The sequence below is a fragment of the Chamaea fasciata genome, unplaced genomic scaffold (genome assembly GCF_029207755.1).
Source record: "Chamaea fasciata isolate MVZ Bird 193981 ecotype frontalis unplaced genomic scaffold, bChaFas1.0.hap1 SCAF_6, whole genome shotgun sequence".
Taxonomy (NCBI): domain Eukaryota; kingdom Metazoa; phylum Chordata; class Aves; order Passeriformes; family Sylviidae; genus Chamaea; species Chamaea fasciata.
In genome coordinates this window covers 26046934-26067258 of record NW_027094091.1, presented here as the reverse complement: position 1 = coordinate 26067258, position 20325 = coordinate 26046934, and the positions used below count along the sequence as shown (strand labels likewise).

At 36.2% G+C, this 20325-nt stretch overlaps 1 protein-coding gene across 5 annotated transcripts in view; it reads right to left on the bottom strand.

Annotated features, from left to right (window-relative positions):
* Nucleotides 1–20325, bottom strand: part of DCUN1D4 (defective in cullin neddylation 1 domain containing 4) — a 41890-nt gene that overhangs the window by 5864 nt on the left and 15701 nt on the right. The window contains exons 4-9 of one of the 5 annotated variants that reach the window (XM_066185730.1): nt 19360–19389; nt 17934–18048; nt 8503–8597; nt 6105–6175; nt 4553–4644; nt 3563–3671 (exon numbers count right to left, since the gene is read on the bottom strand). In XM_066185730.1, coding sequence (XP_066041827.1) covers nt 3563–3671; nt 4553–4644; nt 6105–6175; nt 8503–8597; nt 17934–18048; nt 19360–19389 — 512 coding nt within the window. Of the gene's footprint in view, nt 1–3562; nt 3672–4552; nt 4645–6104; nt 6176–7373; nt 7501–8502; nt 8598–17933; nt 18049–18439; nt 18723–19359; nt 19390–20325 lie in introns of those variants that run through there. The other 4 variants (XM_066185732.1, XM_066185731.1, XM_066185734.1 and 1 more) reach the window with 4 other exon arrangements.

Genomic DNA, 20325 nt, shown 5'->3' with positions numbered 1-20325 from the left:
ATGAAACCAATTTTGCTGACAGATGAGACAAACCCCCACGCTTTTATGCCTTGGTTAGAGCACTCAGCTACAAATTCACAAGTTAGTGAAATCACAAAAAATACATTTCAATATTAGTTAATATAGACCTTGTTCTCTATATGTATTCATGACAGCAAACTGCAAAGTCTAAACTAAGAAAACACAGGGTATCACAGAATCATGGAATGGGTAAGTGGAAGGGACCACAGTGGGTCATCAGGTCCAACCCCCCTGCTCAAGCAGGGTCACCCTAAAGAATATGGCACAGGATTGCACCCAAATGGGTCTTAAATATCTCCTGTGAGGGAGACTCCACAACCTCTCTGGGCACTCTGTTCCAGTGGTCACCTGCACAGCAAAGGAGTTCTTCCCCATATTCAGGTGGAACTTCCTATGCATGACTTTCAACTCACTGCCTCTTGTCCTATTGTGGCACCACTGAGAAGATCCTGGATCCTTTCTCTGACACCCTTCCTGCTCCTTTAACCAACCTCATTGCCCTCCACTGGATCTCTTCCAGAAGCCCATGCCCCTCTTGTTCTGAGGAGCCCAGAGCTGGACACAGCACTCCTGATGTGGCCTCACCCCATCTGAGTAGAGGGGCAGGATTACCTCCCTCAAACTCCTGGCAATGCTCTTCTTAATGCATCCCAGGATCCCATTGGCCTTCCTGGCCACAGGAGCACACTGCTGACTGATGGAGAGCTTGTTGTCCACCAGGACATATCCAACACAGGGATATTCTGGATGGAGGGAGTGTCTAAGAGATCACTGCAAGACAGCTAGCAGCCTACAACAAAGGGAATTGAACCCTATGTCTCACCTGAACAAATGCAGTTCTGTGTGTCACAGAATACACATCTTTATTAAAAACCAAGCTCTAATCATAACTGAATTGTCTTCTATCCCACAGGAAGGATGTGACACAGCAAGATCCCAGTTCTCAGTCAACAACTGAATGTCCTAGTCACAAAGTTATGTTCATCTCATTCTAAACACTTTTCATTTCTAAAATTGTGTAGACAGAATTTAATGCAGATTTTTTTTTTGAAGGTAAAGTGGGGAGACCAGCAATTCTGAAAACATGAGAAACCATTTTGCATTCTGGGCATTATATCCAAGAGGGATTTAGAGAAAAGAAAGTGAATTCCATGATGAACAAAGCTTTTCAATTAGTAATAAAGATGAAAAACAAATCTGAAAAGGCATTTTTGTACTAGTGTGATATAAATCTTTCACTTATTTCCAAACTCAAAAAGTTCTAAAAACTAATTCTCTTTCCAAAGCCCATCTACACTTCTGTCACAAATAGCTCTAAGCAGAAATAATGTTGCTGTCAGAATACATTTTATTTTACCTACTGTTTATACACTGAATTCTTCCCACACACTCAAGTATTAATGAAATCAGGCTCTATTGCCTTTACTTTGGCCATGCTGGTTTTTCGTGCCTTATATCATTACATTTCTACATTCTCTCTCTCTGACTACTGATCAGAACACATTGTTCAGATAAGCCCTTTCTACCCACCTCCAACCACCGAACGGCGCATCTGCCATGATAGATGATGTAACTGCATTCTTAGCATACATTCTAGACACTTACATTCCTTGGACACAGTTGAAGGAATTTATTAACAAACTCTGTTCTATCTGAGTATTTGTTTTACACTAATGATGGACAGCCTTCCTGAGATTTTGCCCCCTAATATTTCACATTAAAGATCTATTTAAGCCATGTAATACATGCATCTGTATGTTCTCAAACTTGGCAATAACAAGGGCAAACATAGATTGAGGAATGTATTTGTGCTTAATATCAACATATGGTGTTTTAAATTATTTCCTTAAATCTATGCTGACTTAAATTGTGCATGCCACATAAAACCTTGATGACACATTTTTATTCACAAACTAACTTTAAATGCCAAATCAACAGACTTTTTCAAAGAAATTTCTCTTAAAACTCAGGAAGTTTAGACAAGTGGGTTTTTGCCACGGAGCACTTCCCTGAAAGAATTATCCTTAAGGCAGAAATTATACAAGCTCCAGAATGTGAAACCATCAGCTTTTTTCTATCAATCATTTCAATGATCCTGAAAAAAAATTACGCCCAGTTTAATCTGGCATCTACAAATATATCTGCCTTTGTTCTTTTCTATTCTTAATGGATGCCATTCTCCTGTAGACTTTCCCCAAGTCTGTAGTATTGAAAGTTCAAAAATCGTATTAGCCAAATATTCCCCAGTTTATATGTCAATGACTTCAAGTTCTATAATCTGCAGGGGCTTTTTGTCACAAATGAAGTCACAGCACCTGTGTCTCAATGTTTAAATTCTTTTTTGAGACCACTGTTTGCCACACCATTTTGGTACCTCTTGAAAAGAACACACACACTGTATACCTTTTAAGTATTTGCACTTACTTTTGACAGGCCATCAGCTGGCACAGGTTTGCTCTCTATCCCAAATATTTCATCAGTATCTTGAACTTCTTAGGCAATGCCTTTGCATTTTACATTGAGCAAAACTGGCAGAAAAACGCTTCATACAGCAAAAAAGGAATTCAGAGGCTGATACAGCTTTTCTTTTCCTCTCACACTAACTAATCCCATGCTTTTTTCAATATTCAGCTGCAAGTTTCCTTGTTTAAAAGTGAACTAGCAGAAATCTGAATGCTGAGATGAAGAAACCACTGAGGTACCAAAAATCTGAGTTGCTAATGAGAGACTATCAGAACTGCTATCAGTTCAATTTCTTCTTATTTTTCTCATTTTCTCAGGCTACTTTTCTTGGTGCAAATTTTCTTATTGTTTTTAGTTCTTTTGCACTGAAATCTGAGGTTCAGTTTTACCTTTATATGTTAAATCTTCTGTACATTCCATCACATTAGCAAAATGGATGACCAAATTCTATTTCAAAATGTTATTTCAGAAGATAAAGGTCTCTTATTACTCCCTTTAAGTAAGAATAGTCTTATGTATATAGGTTCCATTCAGCAAAGCATGTTTTATAGCAGGAAGATTGATATCAGGATATTCTTTCATAAATATTGAAAACGTCATTAAAGCCATTCCAACAATCTTCTGAATTAGTACTGATATCATGTCCAGCTTTTATCATGTTACCCATTACCAGCTATTAAAATGTGTCAAGTGTCTTCCTGTTTTAAATATGTTTATGCTCACAAAATAAGAAAAGTTAGAAAGAGTAAGAAAAGCCACAGTAATTATAAAGTTAGGGGAACACAGTAATAAAGCTCCAACATACAACAGAATGCAGCCTAAATGATTTCCCTGAAGTCATAAAATAGCTTGAAGCAGAGAAAAAAAAAAATGTCACTAAACAACTAAGCATTACACATCCTATATACTTTTCTTTTCCAGTTTTGACATCTTGCATACACTGTTTTAGAACACAAATGGTTCCATTTGTTAGAAGCAATCTTGAAGCGATCATCAAAGAAACAAACTTAGAAGTATAAGGTCTTTCAATTATTATTTATGACAGTAAAGTTTGTAATTTCAAATGCACAGTACTTACCCGTGCAAAGTCAAAGGCATATCTATAAATAAGTTTAAAATTGGTAGGCTCATTTAATAAAGATCTCAAGTAATCCAGAGAATTTCTCAATTTTTCTGTAGTATCACACCTACAAAACAAGCACCAAGTAAGTTTAGAGTCTGCATTCTTATTGAGATGTCTGATGTTCTAGGAAAGAATCTCTAACATGTATCCCCATTAACCTGTTCAAAACACATCACTCTGTACAGAGGTATGTTTTTGGTTTTGAGTATTTCTGTATAAAACGCATTATTAAACCCATAACATGAAACAAATTTAGATAAAATAGTAAAGGCTTACACCGGGACTGACTGGCTTTGTAAAAATGCACTCTCCAGCAGACAAAACTAAGAGCTTGTCCATGCATGGCAAACAAACAGCAAATCAAAGTAGTGAAAAATACTTCTAAAGTCATGCTGAAACTATAGAATTTCCTAAACAATTTTAATAATTCTCTTCTGGAAGGTAAGTTAAAACAGTTCTTTCCTTCTTCCTCCAACTCTCTATGGAACATGACTATTCACTCTTACTTATGTTAATTTTGCCATAAAATAAAGCTCTTAACTGGAGAAAGCCACTCTTAGAAAGAACAATGCTGAGTTACAGAAAGGGTTTGAATTATTTAGCATTTTAAATCACTCTAACAAACATACCAATATCTAAAAGATACATGCAATCCAGCAATAAGGATATGTGTCCTTGGGGACAGAAAAGTGTGTCAAACCTCATGACGTTTCTCACTTATTGAGACTGCAGACTTTTTAATCCAACTGCATTTAAATGCGCAATGTCAGGTTTCAAGTTGCTGCTAAGTGACCATACCATCATAAATCAGACCAAAAACTTGTGACTTCTACTCCATGGCAGAGCTCTTTGCTTTAGGTGCTGTGAGTCGAAACAGTAAAGTGTGTTTTTTCTGAAAAGCTGTGTTTACTATAACAAACTTAAGAGAATTTTCAAGGCACTTACTGTAGTGATGTCATTCCTTTTAACCATTCCTGTAATGTAAAGTAGCCCATGTTTTGTGCATCCAACTTCCATGCTAGCACAAGCATAACTACCTGTTTTAAAGAGAAAAAAATGGAGACTGAGAATTTAACAAAGAGATCCATGTATTTTACAAATAACCATGGTTCAGTAGGCTACAAATGCTTTTACTTGTGTGAGTGCAAAGTTCAGACCTGAACTGAAAACAGGATACATTATTTTAGAACTTAAAAAAAACCCTGTAAGTGAGAAACTTGTACACAATCCAAACAAAGAGAAGGTAACAGTGCAAATATATAGAGTGAACATCTACCCAAGTTATCAGTCATCTCATGAGCAGTACAATGGGGAGAAGATTAGTTGGTGCAAAAGCTACAGGAAAGGTTTCCTGAAGGAACTACAAAATTTCAGTATCAGTTTGACAAGTTATACCTGACATTTGTTAAACCCTCATCTCAACGAACATCAGTTGCAATCCATAAAATTCAATTATTTGAAAGCTAATAATGATCCCACAATTCAAGCAGATGATAAGTAAACCTAGATGAACTAATATCAATACACATCAAAACATAGACTGATACATAAATACTTCAGTTTTGCCCAAAAGGAAACAGTATTTTTCACATCTCACACAGAAGATCAAAGCAAAAAATGAGTTTAGATAAAGCAATATCGTAAGATTATTATCTTATTCATCAACTTAAGAAACCACTTTTGACAAATACATGAAAGAAAAACTTGCAGGATAACTGACCCTGCCAACCTGAAGAGAAAACAATCGAGACATTTACATGTGCAACTCAGCCATTAACTAGCTAAGGTTAGTGCAGCTCTGTACAGCTTATAATGCCAAATCAGAATACCAGCTTATACATCCAAATATCTGCGTAAAACACGACACTTATTATCCTCCTAAACTCTGAAATTAGCAAATTACATCTCATTTTCCAGTACATCTTTCAAAGCCACAATTCTCAGTTACTTATATGATGCTCCATGAATTCTGCAAAAGACAGGACTTCCAAATGCGTTTAAAGAAAAAAAATAGGCACTAGGAAAAAGCCTGTAAAATGCACAATAATTTTTTAGATTTTATTTATTTATTTATATAAATATACACACCTCACATATCGAATATGTATCTGTAAATATATTTATATTCCTTATTTGTTTTTTGAAATGGTATAATGCACTACTGCCCATAATATTTGAAATCTCTTTGCCCTAGAAATCCCAAAGGAAACACGACTTGTTTGTTAGTTAACTGCCAAGACTGAAGGCTGGTGGTGTTCAAGCGAAAGAGAAGTGGTAGCAGTGAAAACAAATTGAGGTTTTACAGGTTGACAGTCTGGGGTCTAAACTAATGGCAAGCTGTTCCCAAATGTGTTTCAAAACCTCCCTGGTTTATATTTCTTGAATTTTTTTGAACTCTCAAGAATTTTTTAATTTTTGGTGTAAAAGCAAAAACTGTAAGACTAACTCATGTACACCATAGCAAATGAGGCATTTTCCAAATGCATTCTGAACTTACATTTTCTGGTTCAACTCCAATGTCTTCACAAAATTTCTCCATACCTTCTGGCCCTACAATGTCATCCGTGCCTGCAAACAAAATGTATTTTACTTATCTCTAAAAATTAAAATAGCCTGTCCTTCACAGCACAAAAGAAGTGCAATCACACAGTGCAACCTAACTTTCATACAGTTTGTTTGTTTTGACATGAAATAAATATTTTCACACTTGCTACCAGTAATACAGAATACACTTAAATCTTTATATCACCTTTGAAAACAGAGAAACTGTAAAACAACTTTTCATTCCTGCCAATCTTTCTGCTTGTTCACTGAGATAATCTTGGAAGTCTAAATTAGTCAGAGTTTTAATAATGCATTTAAGACTAACAGAACACCCACATAATATTACCACACTTAACTGACTGGACAATGGTTAGTGAAACTCATTCCCTGGCTGGAACCTCTACTGTTATCACAAGATCAAATCATACAAAAACATGATGTACAGCTCCACAGGACACAGGACATTCTCATTCCCAGAGTCTCATTCCTCATTGTCTCATTTACTGTCTTTATATAATGTTATCTTGCTTTTTCATACACCATGACCATGCTGCACCATGGCCATACATCATCTGACTAATAGTAACTACAACGGGAAGGAAATAATGAATTACAGTTATTTCTTTGCCTACTTAAATGGAGAAAAAGATTCAAAATATAAATGCTATTAAAATGCACTACCAATAAAACACAGTCTTAAATCAAGATATCTGTAACTCCTATAATACTCCTGAAAAAATTATACAGGCATTACAAACGGTACTGTGCTATTCTATTTTTAAATACACTTTAAGTACTTGAACTATTTTGTTAGAATTATTTAACTCATCTTTAAAAGGGCCCGTTTGAAAAAAAAAATACAGGCTTAAATGCCTACTTTCCTCCAATTTAAAGATCACATGTTTAAGAAAAACAGGGTTTATAAAGGGAAGATCAATACGTATTTTATTATTAGGTGATCTATTCTAAAAACAACAAGGTTTAATTCTGTCTTTTCCCATCTTCTCATAACAGCCTCTCTGTTCTCAAGAGTGTACACAACATCCTTTAAAAAGACTCATTCTGTAATGCAAAAAACACACCAAGGGAGGGAAAAAAACCCCAAATGCAGTTGTCAACTCTCTGCATACATAAAGAAGACTTATGAAGCAAGAACACAAGAGATTATTCCTTGAAAATTCAACTTTTAGAATGTTACTCAATACTGTGAACAGAATCGTACTCTCCACTTTTCTGTGTTTTATCTTGGTGTGTGCATCCAGTGGAAACCCCAAAGTTCTTTCACAAACAGCCTTCCTTTCATCCTTTCTTTCCATGAAAGTCTTGACAAAAATGAGTCATGCCTGTTGCTAGAGTAAAAAAATAAATCAAGCTGGTCAGAAAGGCAGACAATCTAACAGGTTAGATTTGGCTTGAATTTGTCTGAATCTCCTCTCACAGACTGCCACAGACAAGCGAGATCTCAAAGTACTTAATTTCATTTATATAATTTTATTAGGAGAAAAAAAATGGTTTATTACATCAAATTAAGTCACTGTTCATTATGTTTAAAAAGTAGACAAAACAGAACAAGCTGTTAGACATGTTATCCAAGACAGCACCAGAAAACTGCAAGATGACATTAAACATCTATTTCATTTCTCTTTGGTCTTTACCATCATGAGATCATTTGCCCCCATAGGTCAAATTCTTCCTTTCAGAAAACATGTGCAGTAAAACAAAGACAATAACCAACTTCACTAACAAAGGATCATCTTCTGTGACCACAGACCATAATTAACATTCCTAAAAGTACTGAAGGAAGTTCTCATATACAAGGGCAAAAATAAATAATACAGGCTAGCTTCCCTATACCTTGTGATGGCAAACTATCTGGTAAAACTACTACGGGATACTTGAATTCATTCACTTTTTTGCTTGAAATGCTAAGCACCAGATTCAGCAGGAACAAAAGTAGTGTTACTACCTCCCTCTCCCTGTGGGTTTTTTTAATTAAAGACACACCACTTCTGAGGCTAATTCTGTACTATGCAGCACTAACATGGCAGATGACAGAGAGGTAACATTTTCAACAGAAGTACAACTTTAAATGTAGATTTAAATAGTAAAGTACACATGTTCCAAAACATTTCACATTACACACCTTCTGTATTCTTTTGATAGGATGTAGACAAAGACAAAACTTATCCTTGAACTCTTCAACCTCACATCACACAGGATAAAGGAAAGTTTCTCTAAGACTTTTACAAATAATCCTTTATATTCAGTCTTTTGAAAACTCAGTTAATGCAATTTCATATTCCAATATAAATAAAATTGTTATTGGTAGGAAATTTGCATTTCACACTTACCTGCATATTCATAGAACCATTCTAAGCATCTCTTACTTGAAAAGACTTCTTCTTCCTCTGCTTTTATTCTAGTTGAATCATATTTTCTATACATACTTAGAAAAAAGAAAGAGAAACAAGTAATTATTTCATCACTATTTTTTAAAAGCAATCTCTTTGTCAACAGCCACTCATAGCAGAAACATTATTCCTTTCAGTTTACTCAACATTCTGTCCTCATATCCAGTCATTCTGAACACTGCTTAAGCATCACTGAAGCTAAATATTTTGTTTGCTCACTCTGTCATACTTCCACTGATTTGTAATCATTACCCATGTAAATGACCTTCCCCTAAAACGAATACAGGTTAGTTCAAATTCAACCCCAAACTGTTCTGTGCAAGTTCACAGTAAATCCTTGCCCTACCCCACCAGTTACCACAGTCAATTGATGAATATTACTGGGCTGCAATCCAGCTGTGGGTCTAAGGCCAGAATAATTCCATGTCACAGTAAACACAGGTCCTGCCTCTAGGTGCACCCCTACTTTGTGCTCTTTGAATTATTAACTAAAGAAAACTGCAAATACTCCTTTTGTCACCTTGAAAAGATTCTAGAAAAGGCATAAAGACCAAAAGAGACAAAATCTACACTTGTATTATTCTAAAGCCAGTAAGTTGGTAACACGAAAGAACCACGGAAAAAAGGTTAGAAGTCCTCATTGACAGTAACTCAAGGAATGTCATTCATCATGGAGTAAAGAACTATCTGAAATGCTGGCCCCCTTCCACGGAGACTACCAGCAGGGTAATGCTCTTCTCCTTCAACAAGAAGTATAAGGAATTTTAACTACTGTATGGAAACAAATTCAGTATCTGAAACACCTAAAGCACAGAAAACATGACAGAATTTGAAGGGTTACTCTCCCAGTTAGACCTCCTGAAACAGGGACAATGTCATTTGTGCCTGTTAGAGGAAAGAGACTCAGCAGTCCAAGTAGTTATCCACTGCTGCATATGCATTCTCTGATCCGTTTCCACCACTCTTCAGTAGCCTGGGCTCATAAAGGCTGAAAAGAGCAACAAATAAATGGTTTAGTCTAGAGGAGGTAGCCAAGAACGGCTCTGTAAGTTTTCCAAGCGTGCAGAGCTTCCTCTCACAATGTCAAATCCTGCTGGGGGAAGACAATGAAGCGGCTAACTGGTTCAGGGAGAATTTTGAAACCATTTGAATAATGAAATTAATTTGGAGTTGATTTCATCACTGTTTCATACTCTTAGAAAGACATGTAAAAGAAACCTAGATTTATGAGCTTAGAGTACACTGATCCCACTATCCTCCACCTAACTCAGCAATGAGCTGTGAGGAACTGTAGCTAGAAGTTAATGGCACACAGATCACTCCAACAAGAATTCAAAGAAATATTTCATGTTTACTGTCATAGTTCCTTTAAAGCAGCTAACCTTTAGAAAAGTAATACTAGTCAGAACAAAATGATAAATTGCTAATTGGAAGACAAATACAAATGAGGCTCTTAAGAAATTTCTTACAAAAAACTGACACTGTACTGAAACACACTGATCTGCAACAAACTGGAACACTGCATAGAAATATCAGGCATATGTGTGTGACAAACACATTCATATACCCACAATTTTAGGTTTGGTTCTTTTTTCATTTTGAAAACACTCATTTCCTATTTGAATTACCTATTTTGCATAAGCTTTACTGAAGTTGCAAAGGAAAAGGCTGACAGCATTCCTCAGTACGTAAAGAGCTAATCTAGAAGGTATAAGTCTGAGTTGGAATAGCTTTTTTTAATAGGTCTGATAACATTTTCATACCTGCAGAATGAATTGTGATTATGAAAGACTATCCAGTAAGGTTTAGGCTATTCTGAATTCAGAGCAATCAAGACAAAGAAAGGAAGCATTCTGCCACTTTGGCAAAAGTCTTAATTATTCAGTATCCCCTTTTTTGTCACAAACTTGACAAACACCAAGTAGAATACCAAGTTGGAAACTGTAGCAGGAGCTAGTCAACATCTTTATTCTATTCTCTTTATTCAAGAAGTCTCCTGGAACTGAGGATATGGCAAAGCTAATGAGGTTCACAAAGAAAAATATTTATCACAAGACTCAATGCTTTTTCTAACAAAGGGATGAAAACCAATTGCCTTGCCCTGCTTGTTCATGTAAACCATCAACATGTTAAGCTTTCAGTATGTGAACAGTGCATTCAAGAAGAAACTCTCAAGAAACAGACTTATTGACAGAGCAGTAAGTCATTCAGGTATTTCAGCAAAAAAAGGTTTCCTGCATCTACAAATGGCAGAGCTAAATACTGCCGCCTGAAACTAGATACCAGTGCCAGCAGTATGTGTAATAGGAATGGTGAGCAAGAATAGAAAAAAACAGCCATTTTTATACATTCTCTGCATCTGCACATAGCAGAAGAATTTCAGACAACTGATATGAGATGGAAAGTCACCTATGTTTAAAGGTAAGGTCACAGTTTAGGAACTGCAGGAAATAACAATACTAATTATTAAGCCCACACGCCCCACATATGGCCAAGGTAACTCCGATGAAAATACTCTCACCTCAAACTTATGATTGTTCAAAAAGCTGACCATTGGAGTTTGATTTTTGAGAAATCGGAACTGATTACAGACATTCCAGCTTGTGCCAGTTCACAAATTCAGAAAATAAAGTCAAAAGGGATATAATCTTGAACTATCCCACTCTTTGCTGACAAGCTTATTTGTCAGACGTGCATTAGCAGTGCAGGTGACACAGTATCACATTTATAATGAAAACAGACTATGCACAGCCAAAATTAGTGATCTCATGTATAAAGACAAACTTTATTCTCTCCCTGCTTACTCCAAATATTAAATGAGTTTTTCACCCTGGCTTAGCCAAGCCAGCTATTTCTATTAGCAAGAGACTCCTAATTTCTGAAGTGCCTAGTGAATCAAGATGAATGGGGAGATGCAAACAAGTAAGTAGACAAGCACCTGAGATTACTCAGCCTAGGACAACTTGGTTCAATCTGGTGAGACAGAGTAAAGGTATTTTCAAGAACTACATCCACTGAACTATGATTAATACGGATTTGATTATCTCAAGAACCGTATTTGCAGAGGAGAAAAACACAAACTTCCAGACTCATCTGGCATCCATTTTATATCTTGCAGTATTCCTCATCTCTGTGGAATTTCTTAGTGTATACTGCAAGATGATGTGCCTCGTCTTTGTTCTAATGACAGCAGCTCTTGCTATGCAGAAAAACACACTGCCAGAGTGCACAGGGTAGGTATCTGAATACTTTGGGAGTACCAAACATGTACTAAATAGATCTGAGTTTTGAACAGCATGTCCCCAATGGCTCACAGCTTCCTCAAGATGACCAGTACTTTCAGTACTTTCAAACAGATGCAAAACCATTATGCTAACCAAGTCCTGCTTGGTAATTTGCTTCTATACTGATGGTATGTAAGAGGAAACTGCAGTGTCAGTCACACCCCAGATGTGAAAGAACACACTGCTCAAGAAAAAAAAAATAAAAGGGGGGGGGGGAGGGGCCAGTGGGGGGCAAGGCCACAGGAGGAAAGTAAAAAACTCAAAAAGATGCCTTCCATAAAGGAAGAGCAAATTAATATATATGATATTTTTGGTACCAGAATTTGCATGACGTCAAGGAATGTTGGTACTGAAACAAGATTGCTAAAGGGCATTTTCTCCATCATCAGTTAGAAAGGTGCATGCACAATTTTATCCCAGAGTGTCTGCCATGCCTGTCACTACCAGACAATACCAAACTCAGAACTTTTGCTTTTAGAATTATCCTTCAATTTCTGAATCATGACATGATATCCATCAGGAACAGCAAGAAAAAAAACAAACAGTATTACCTACAGGCCTAAGTATGTATTTGCCTCTCAGATGAAACACATGAAGGTATTATAACTCAGAAAAATCTTCACTTGAAAAATTGTATTCTTCTGGTTTAGCATGACACTGTCAGGACAGTGACAGCAATATACAAGTTATTTGTAACAAATATCCCTGTAAGGAGCATTTAGTTTGGTTTTTTTTTTTTTTTTTTTTAATTATCTCTTTCTAACAGCCATTTCGTCAGCTAGAGACAGGAAAGAATGTGGGACAGGGCAGGGCAAAAGCAACATGAGATAACCTGTCTAAATTCTGTAAAAGTGATTTCAGTTACTTAACCACATCAAAATGTAATAAATTTCTCAGAGATGCTTGCACCTCCATCATGACCTAATAGGTGACTCATAACATCCGTGTTTAAACTTATATTTGAAATATTCATGTGAGCTAGGGAATTGTCATATACCAGGAAAAAGGTAAGATAATGTAAATATAACTGGAAGTGCCATAGGCAACCATCAACAAGAACAAAAATTAAAATGGAAGGTCCAGGCATGTCATGCTTCTCTGAATACATGGTCATCCACATCTTTTCCCGATTATTTTCTTCTCTTCCTAACTGATTTGGTGGGAAAGCACAAACATGAAAATCCCATCCCGCTATTGTGGGATGACTAGGCAAGTCATTGTAGGAGTTGATAGCTGCTGCCAGCAAAAAGAACAAGGTAAGGGCAATTCTCTTCAACCCACTGCAGTCTTCAAAGCTGGGTTATCTACTGCTCTGAGCATGTTTCACCTGTATTGGAGTTGGTTAAAGCTCCACCAACAACCCCTTCCCACTGCAGCAACTTTGGGCTGTGTAGTTCCAGAATACTCAAACCAAGATCAGTGAAAATATGGAGGTTAGGTCACACAAAACATTCTCTTCATGATGGAAGATGGTAACAATCCATTGAAGAGGAAAAAGAAAAGAAAAAGTCAAGGGTAAAAAAACTACATTTTATTATGGTAAGTCAAAAGTCAACCTCTCATGAAGATTTACAGCCTGGTTATTTCAGATGGTCAGTGCTTACTGAATTGAAGACATGAAGAAATTCATCAACAGAAGCTTTGTTTCTAAGCAACCAGAACTTAGTCAAAATCTTTACTGAATTTTGTTTGAGTTTTGAACTGAGTAACTAACTGCTTCCAGATTATTTGTATTTCAAAACATGCCAATTGTTGATTGAAGAAGATGCCTCATACTATTTCCATAAATACAAATTAATTTAAAATTTTGGCTGAGAATTTTCATCAATGCAGCACAATGAAAGTATTTTAATAAAGCCTTATCTATTCACTCATAATTACGGTTCTAGCAATAGTTTCATGAAAACTATGGTAGAAACAGAAGGGTGGGAGAAGACATGTCTTGTAATTTGCAAGACATGACAAAAACCATTTAAAGCAACCATCAGGACCAACTTACTTGACTGTTAAATTTTTTGCATGAATATACCTTATGTCTCCCTGTTTAAAGACTTACAATAATTTCTAAACTGTTAAATGTTTGGAACTTTATCAGCCTAACTTAACAAGCATGTGTAACAACACACATGCTGATAGTCACATGTCCAGTTTAAGTGAAGTGCACTGAAAAGCTGTAAAAAAATGAAAAATTATACTTGTGTGTAGCTGAAAATCCCTACTTCAAGGCAAAAGATCTACATATCTGTGACAGCCAGGAACACAGGCAGTCTGCATGGGACACGACCAAACCAGTTAGTAAGCAACAACAGAACAAAAACCAAACCAAGTCTCAACACCAAAGGTTTTGAAAACTTTGAAAGTTAGTACACCCCATGTTAATGACACTGTGTTTTCAAAAAATTACATTTTTCCCATCCAGAGTATGGAGTTTACTACTCAATAAAGAAAATCTATTTTTCATGTTAGTAGGACCTTTTGTGGTTCCTACACACATGAGGGCAAATTTATTGAAAACATTTTTTTTAATTGTTTGAAAACAAATTTCAGGGAAGCAGCTAAGTATTCCTAGTTTTTATCCTCCTAAGGTGACAATACCCATTACTGCAAGACTTTTGCCCTCAGTGTCATTCTGGAATAAGGAGTAGAATTATTTTTTAAATAAGACTGTCAAAATATAAGACATTATATTATACAGCTCATTTTTCCTTATTTGGCTAGATATTGTGTAACAGATAAGCAGCATAAGGCAATTACCCAGTGAGGACTATTTTACCTCGCAAGTATCTTTAAAAGATCTTGCGTTTCCTTTCTGAAGATGCTTAACACAGTGATGGAAGAACAACATACAGAAAATATAATTTCAACTCCAATTTGAGAATACCCTATACTTTGACAGTTTTAAGTACAATAAAGTCAAGACTGTAATACTGAGATGAAAATACAAACTAAATCTTCAAGTCATTACGTTCAGGTTAGCAAGTGCTCAACTGCTTAGTTCCAATAGCAATTCTTTAAGGCAAGATAAATCTTACTGTTATCTATAAAACACTGAGTTCTTTTTATCATACATCATCTGGTACAAAAATTCCCTCCCACTGAAACACTGCATTCATGCATGGTCCATGGTGATGCTATGCAGATTAATTAAGAGAATTCAAGTTCTTACTATGTAAGGGTGGAATACTAATGAACATGTTTGGAGTCTTCCATAATCAGTCTATGCACTAGACCAGCATTTCCAAATAATTCCACCACAACTAGAATTGTTCCTATAAATGTTTCTCCTCAACTGCCTGTGCATTTCACTAATGCTTCTGGGATGAAGCTGTATTCCTAACAGCCTGGAATTAAGGGTATAAGACATAGTTTCTTAAGGCTCTTGAAGTCATAAACTTAAACAATCTTCTCTTTCAGCATAGAGACCTGCTGAAAGAAACTTTATGGAAGAAAGCATATCTAAAAATATTACTATCAGATTTGAAGAGATTATAGGAATTAATCAAAAATAGTGAAGACTGAAAATATCAGCCAACAAAATACTCCATTACAGATTTTAAAAAATACATTTTTTAATGGACCAACCAGGTGAAATCATCAACATTCAGTCTCAGCTGCAGTAACACCATTAACGACGACATCCCTTGAAAATCTTTGGACTACTACCCAGTATTTTCACACTGAGAACACGAGACTTGCAATTACTGAATTTGTTAATGTTAACCCGATAAATATGCCACTGTAACTGAGAAACATACAAAAATTTATGTCATTCCATGAAGTATTTGAGGTGACAAATCACTTCTGTTAGGAAATACAGTCTCTTCTGGAGAGGACTGTGTAAGTTTTCAAACACTGACTGCCTTTCTTCACTTCATACAGAATGCACACAGATTAAAGCCCTGTGTGAAGGCTTATCCTGAGTTAATAAGAATGCAGCTTCTAGGAAGTCTGTCTCTAAACCAGAAGCTGAGAACTGGGGCTAGGAGCCCCTTATTCTATAAACTGGCATTCCACTATCCCTACTGTTTTTACCGTATGTGGCGTTCCCTGCACACAGTGTAAGTAGAACTGGCTTTACAAACTAGGTATGCTACAGCACACTGCTGTAGAGTTTCCCAATTTCACACCAATTTCTGCTTGACTAACTGAGATGTCTGATTCAAAAACCAAGCTTGACAGGTATGAGCTCCACCTGACAAAAACAAGCATGGAAGTAGGAGACAGGTTTTTGACTAACCTGTTCACAGAAGATTACAGGAGTAAAAATCCTTCCTTGAAAGAAAACAAAGCTTCAAGACCGGGCTGAATATCCAGCATATAATTTCATATTGCCAGTCATGCTGAAATAAAAAACTGTTTTCTTGAAGACCAAAACAAAAGAAACGGTCTAGGAAGCAGAGAAAGCTCAAAAACCTTTACAGGAAGTCAGAGGATATTTCCCCGTGGTTCATGACTAGCAGATCTGCTTTCTCCTCCAATTCTAAAAGCAGGCTGAGGTCTTCCTTTCAATAAGCACTCATATGGCAGTCAAATGAAGTCTATATCCATTGGTTTATAAACTGAGGCAGATATAAAAAAAATCCTCCAAGTTACATTTTCAACAAGCTCTTAAAAACAACTATCTAGTATTCACAGAGCAAAAAAAAATCAGATTTTTATCATTTTCTTATGTAATTACACAAACCAGTATTCCTTACTTACAGGCAAGCTTACTTTTTAGGAGGTTGCTTTTTTTTCTGTCATCAGTGTCTTGGCTAAGGTAGGTGGAGTTCAGTTTTATGAACCTCCCTATATTCTAGAAATGGTCTGTCCTCATATTGTTTCCACACTGTATACCTATCTTTGAATAAGCTGTAATGTTCTCTATCAACTATTTAGCTTTTATATTTCATTGTTTCTGAAAAGCAACAAAAATATTAGGAACATGAACTGCATTTTTGTTCTAGTTAGCGTTACAAAGCAATGAAAGAGATTTCAACTCTCTCTCTTTCTTCTGCACCAACAGATCATTTAATAAATTCCAGTGCAGTTACAGTTGTGCAACCCCATTAAACACAATGGAGTTATAGGGGCATGACCAGAGGCTTAATTTGGCTACCAGTATTTTTCTTACTCATGCTAGAGTATAAAAAGGAGAGTACCCAGCATGATTTCAGGCTGACAGTTAGGAGAAAAATGCCTCTTTTAACCTCCCTGAAGGTACTTGCTATGGAAGCATGTGTTTTCTGAGACACCAGTAATAAATGAATATATAATAGAGCTCAAATTCTACTGATTGATGCAGCGCCAAGCAAACTTTCTAGCTGTATCAGCCACTTTTCAACATTAGAACAGTCCTGCATCTATCATGCAGGAGTGTACAGTTCTGTACTGCCTCAAATTCTGAATTTAGTCCACAAAGTGATTCTTGCACACGGGGAAAACATTCAATGGTTTCTAAATGACTCACTTAACACACTAGACATACTGAAATCCAACACTTGCAGAGGTCTCAGCTATCCAATACCTATGCCAAAAGAACACACTGCTCATGCACACTCTATAGCTTATTTGGCTTCTGTTTTCCAGTGAGAAGCACCTCAATAACCACTGAACCACTCAATAACTCAATAACCACTGGCTATCACACTACCTGGGCCACTCCCCCTTATATGTTCACTATCAAATCACAACATAACAGGGAGAGACTAGCAGGATTTCAAGAGCTGAGTGGACTATAACTACATTCACTTTTTTGACAGGCTAGAGATTGATTAATACCCAATCCAGATCTTATGCATGTATATGGGAAATTACTACTGTATCTCTTAGAAGTTGTTTTTGAGCAAAGCAGTATGTATTTTGACAGCTGGCAACTAGAGCAAGTAGAAGCTCTCTACATGTTTCTTGTACATCTAGAGAATGGTGAGATGCAAACTGAACCTACATATACTTATCAATATCCCACAGTTCAATCATCAGCTGTGGTTCCACATTGAGAAACCAAGCAAATGTCAATATAATTTCCATTAGTATTTAAACACACGATATATCAGCTATTCAACTTTAGATATTCCATCAGTCTTAGCCCATGGTAAGATGACATACCCATCATGTCTACTTTTCTTAGCAGATAAATCATCTCCTGCTGCAGGTCTCCTCTTTTTCCTTGGAGGCATCACTTTACTAAAGCAGTCTGATGAACTGCAAGACCGAAGACTTCCTACAGAGGGAATTAAAAACACCAGCACAAAGAAATGAAACTGTTGCAGACCAGTTAAACTGTGTCCACTAATAGGCATATTAAAAAGGAAAGGGAAGGAAATTAGGGGATTTAAAAATCATAAAAGAAATGGTCTCCTTTCAATAGCAAAATCCATCTCACTTTTACATGGTATCCTATGACCAGATTTCCATTAAGGTAAAAAGTACTATACCAAAATGTACAGTAGCACTAGCATTACTTCAGTCTAACAGCAGTCAAGAACTGACACTATTCTAAAGAAGTATTTAAGTCCTCAAAAGGTCATCCTTATTTTTAGTCATTTATTCAAATCTCAGCTTCTAAGACTTGATCATTGCTTTTTGAAATACAGATGTGAGTGAACACCTACCTCTAGAAAACAGAACCCTTTCTTTTTAAGCCCCAAATTTTTTGTGATACAGAGAGCAAGAGGTAGGAAAGGTTTTGTTTGTTATTGGTGAGAGGTTTTTTATCTGTTTTTTTGGGAGTTAGTTTTTTTTTTTGTTGTTGTTGTTGTTGTTTTGCAGGGACAGGAAAAGACATTCAGCAACCACCAGGGAAAAAAATGCGTGTCTGGCTGTGTTATTCGGACTGAATGGTTCTCAAAAAAAAGAGGGTCCCCATGTAGGAAATAGCCAATTCAAGACACTGATGCCAATAAGGTAGAAGTCTTTCCATCCCCTTCTCTCAGCTACATGCTCCTATGTCTCTGGTAACTCTTCAGTGCACCAATCCAGCTCACCAAACCTGTAGATAATTAACCAAAGAAAAAAAGAATAACAACTTTCTGTACATTAGCACAAGAAAGAGCACAGGACCTACCCTTCTGATCACAGCATGTCATCAAATTGCTTTTGCTGTCTCATGAAAACAGTAGGCTAACACTCCAGGCAAAATTTTGTCCTACTTTCATATGCTGAAGACCACACTAACACCTGAGAAAGGTGTGTGTAAGAGCAGCTTGAAGAGCTCTCACAGCTCTAAGTGTTACAAAGAGAATTTGAAAAGGAAAGGAAGAGAGAAGTGAGGTATAAAAATCCAGACATAAAGCAATGCCAAAGAAATTTGCAAGAAAATATTAAGAACTCCAGCATTTCTAAGCTACCTTTCTCTTTGCTACAACAGCATCCAAGTTTAGCTATGCTCAATTAAGATGTCCGCAAAATCTTTTATCTTACATCACAGCACAGAAGCAAGCAATGACATTTTGACTGCTTTTTGACACCAAGGGAACAGACTGAAATCAGAGGCCCAATTCCCAACAAATACTGACAGCAATCTTTTGCTTACCTATTCTTCGAATCTTTGAAAGGCTCTCTCCTGTTATAGGAGAAACACATGTAAGGAACCTTACAGCCTCACAGGCTTTGCTACACGTACGTTATTTCAAACATGCATGGAAACTCTTACGTGTAAGAAAGTACGTATTTCTCTAGTATTATGTAAGATGCTCAACCCAATTTTTACATCAAGATGAATCTGGTTTCAACTAATAAAGCTTTTGCACTAAACATGCCTTCTTTGGTCTTTACATTCATTTCTATCTCTTAAGAAGAAAATTCATCTCTCTAGTTCAAGAAATACTCTCCAATTCAAAAAATTCATCCTATATAGTCTTTTTTTTTTTTTAACCCTAAAGCTCCCATCCCATTATTGCCCCAGGAAAATATAGCCATACACTGTCTTTTTGAAAGAGAATTAAGAGAATTGTAAATTCAAATTACAATTTAACTAGTCATCAAAAAAACTTTCAAGTATTATACTCCATAAACTATTACCACAAAAATAACAATGGCTGTGTCAAAAGAACATACTTCTAGAAGCTCAGTCCAGAATGCATTACAAAAGGAAATTAATGACAACAGTATTTATTTTCTTCTCAACAATATCAGATATATTTGAAACAGGTAAGCCAGAGACCATAAAAAACTCACAGTACACCCAATGCATTTTACAAATTAAACAAACTAAGGAACCTGGCCTGCCGAATGTCATTTGTTCCACCTGATTATGCCTGCACATTAATGATACTGAAAAACTGTATTCTAAGTTATTGAACCTGTGATACTTGATCTTTTAGATCAATTTTCTAAAGACTCTGCCAGTAAGTATTAGTGAAAGCCTACACAGACTAAAACACTTAAGATGACAGCAGGACTTAACAGATGGCTAGAAAGAGTCAACAGACTTAAGACACACATTGAACTTAAAAAATGAAAATGTCATAGTGAACAGATATTTTGGAAAAATATGCAT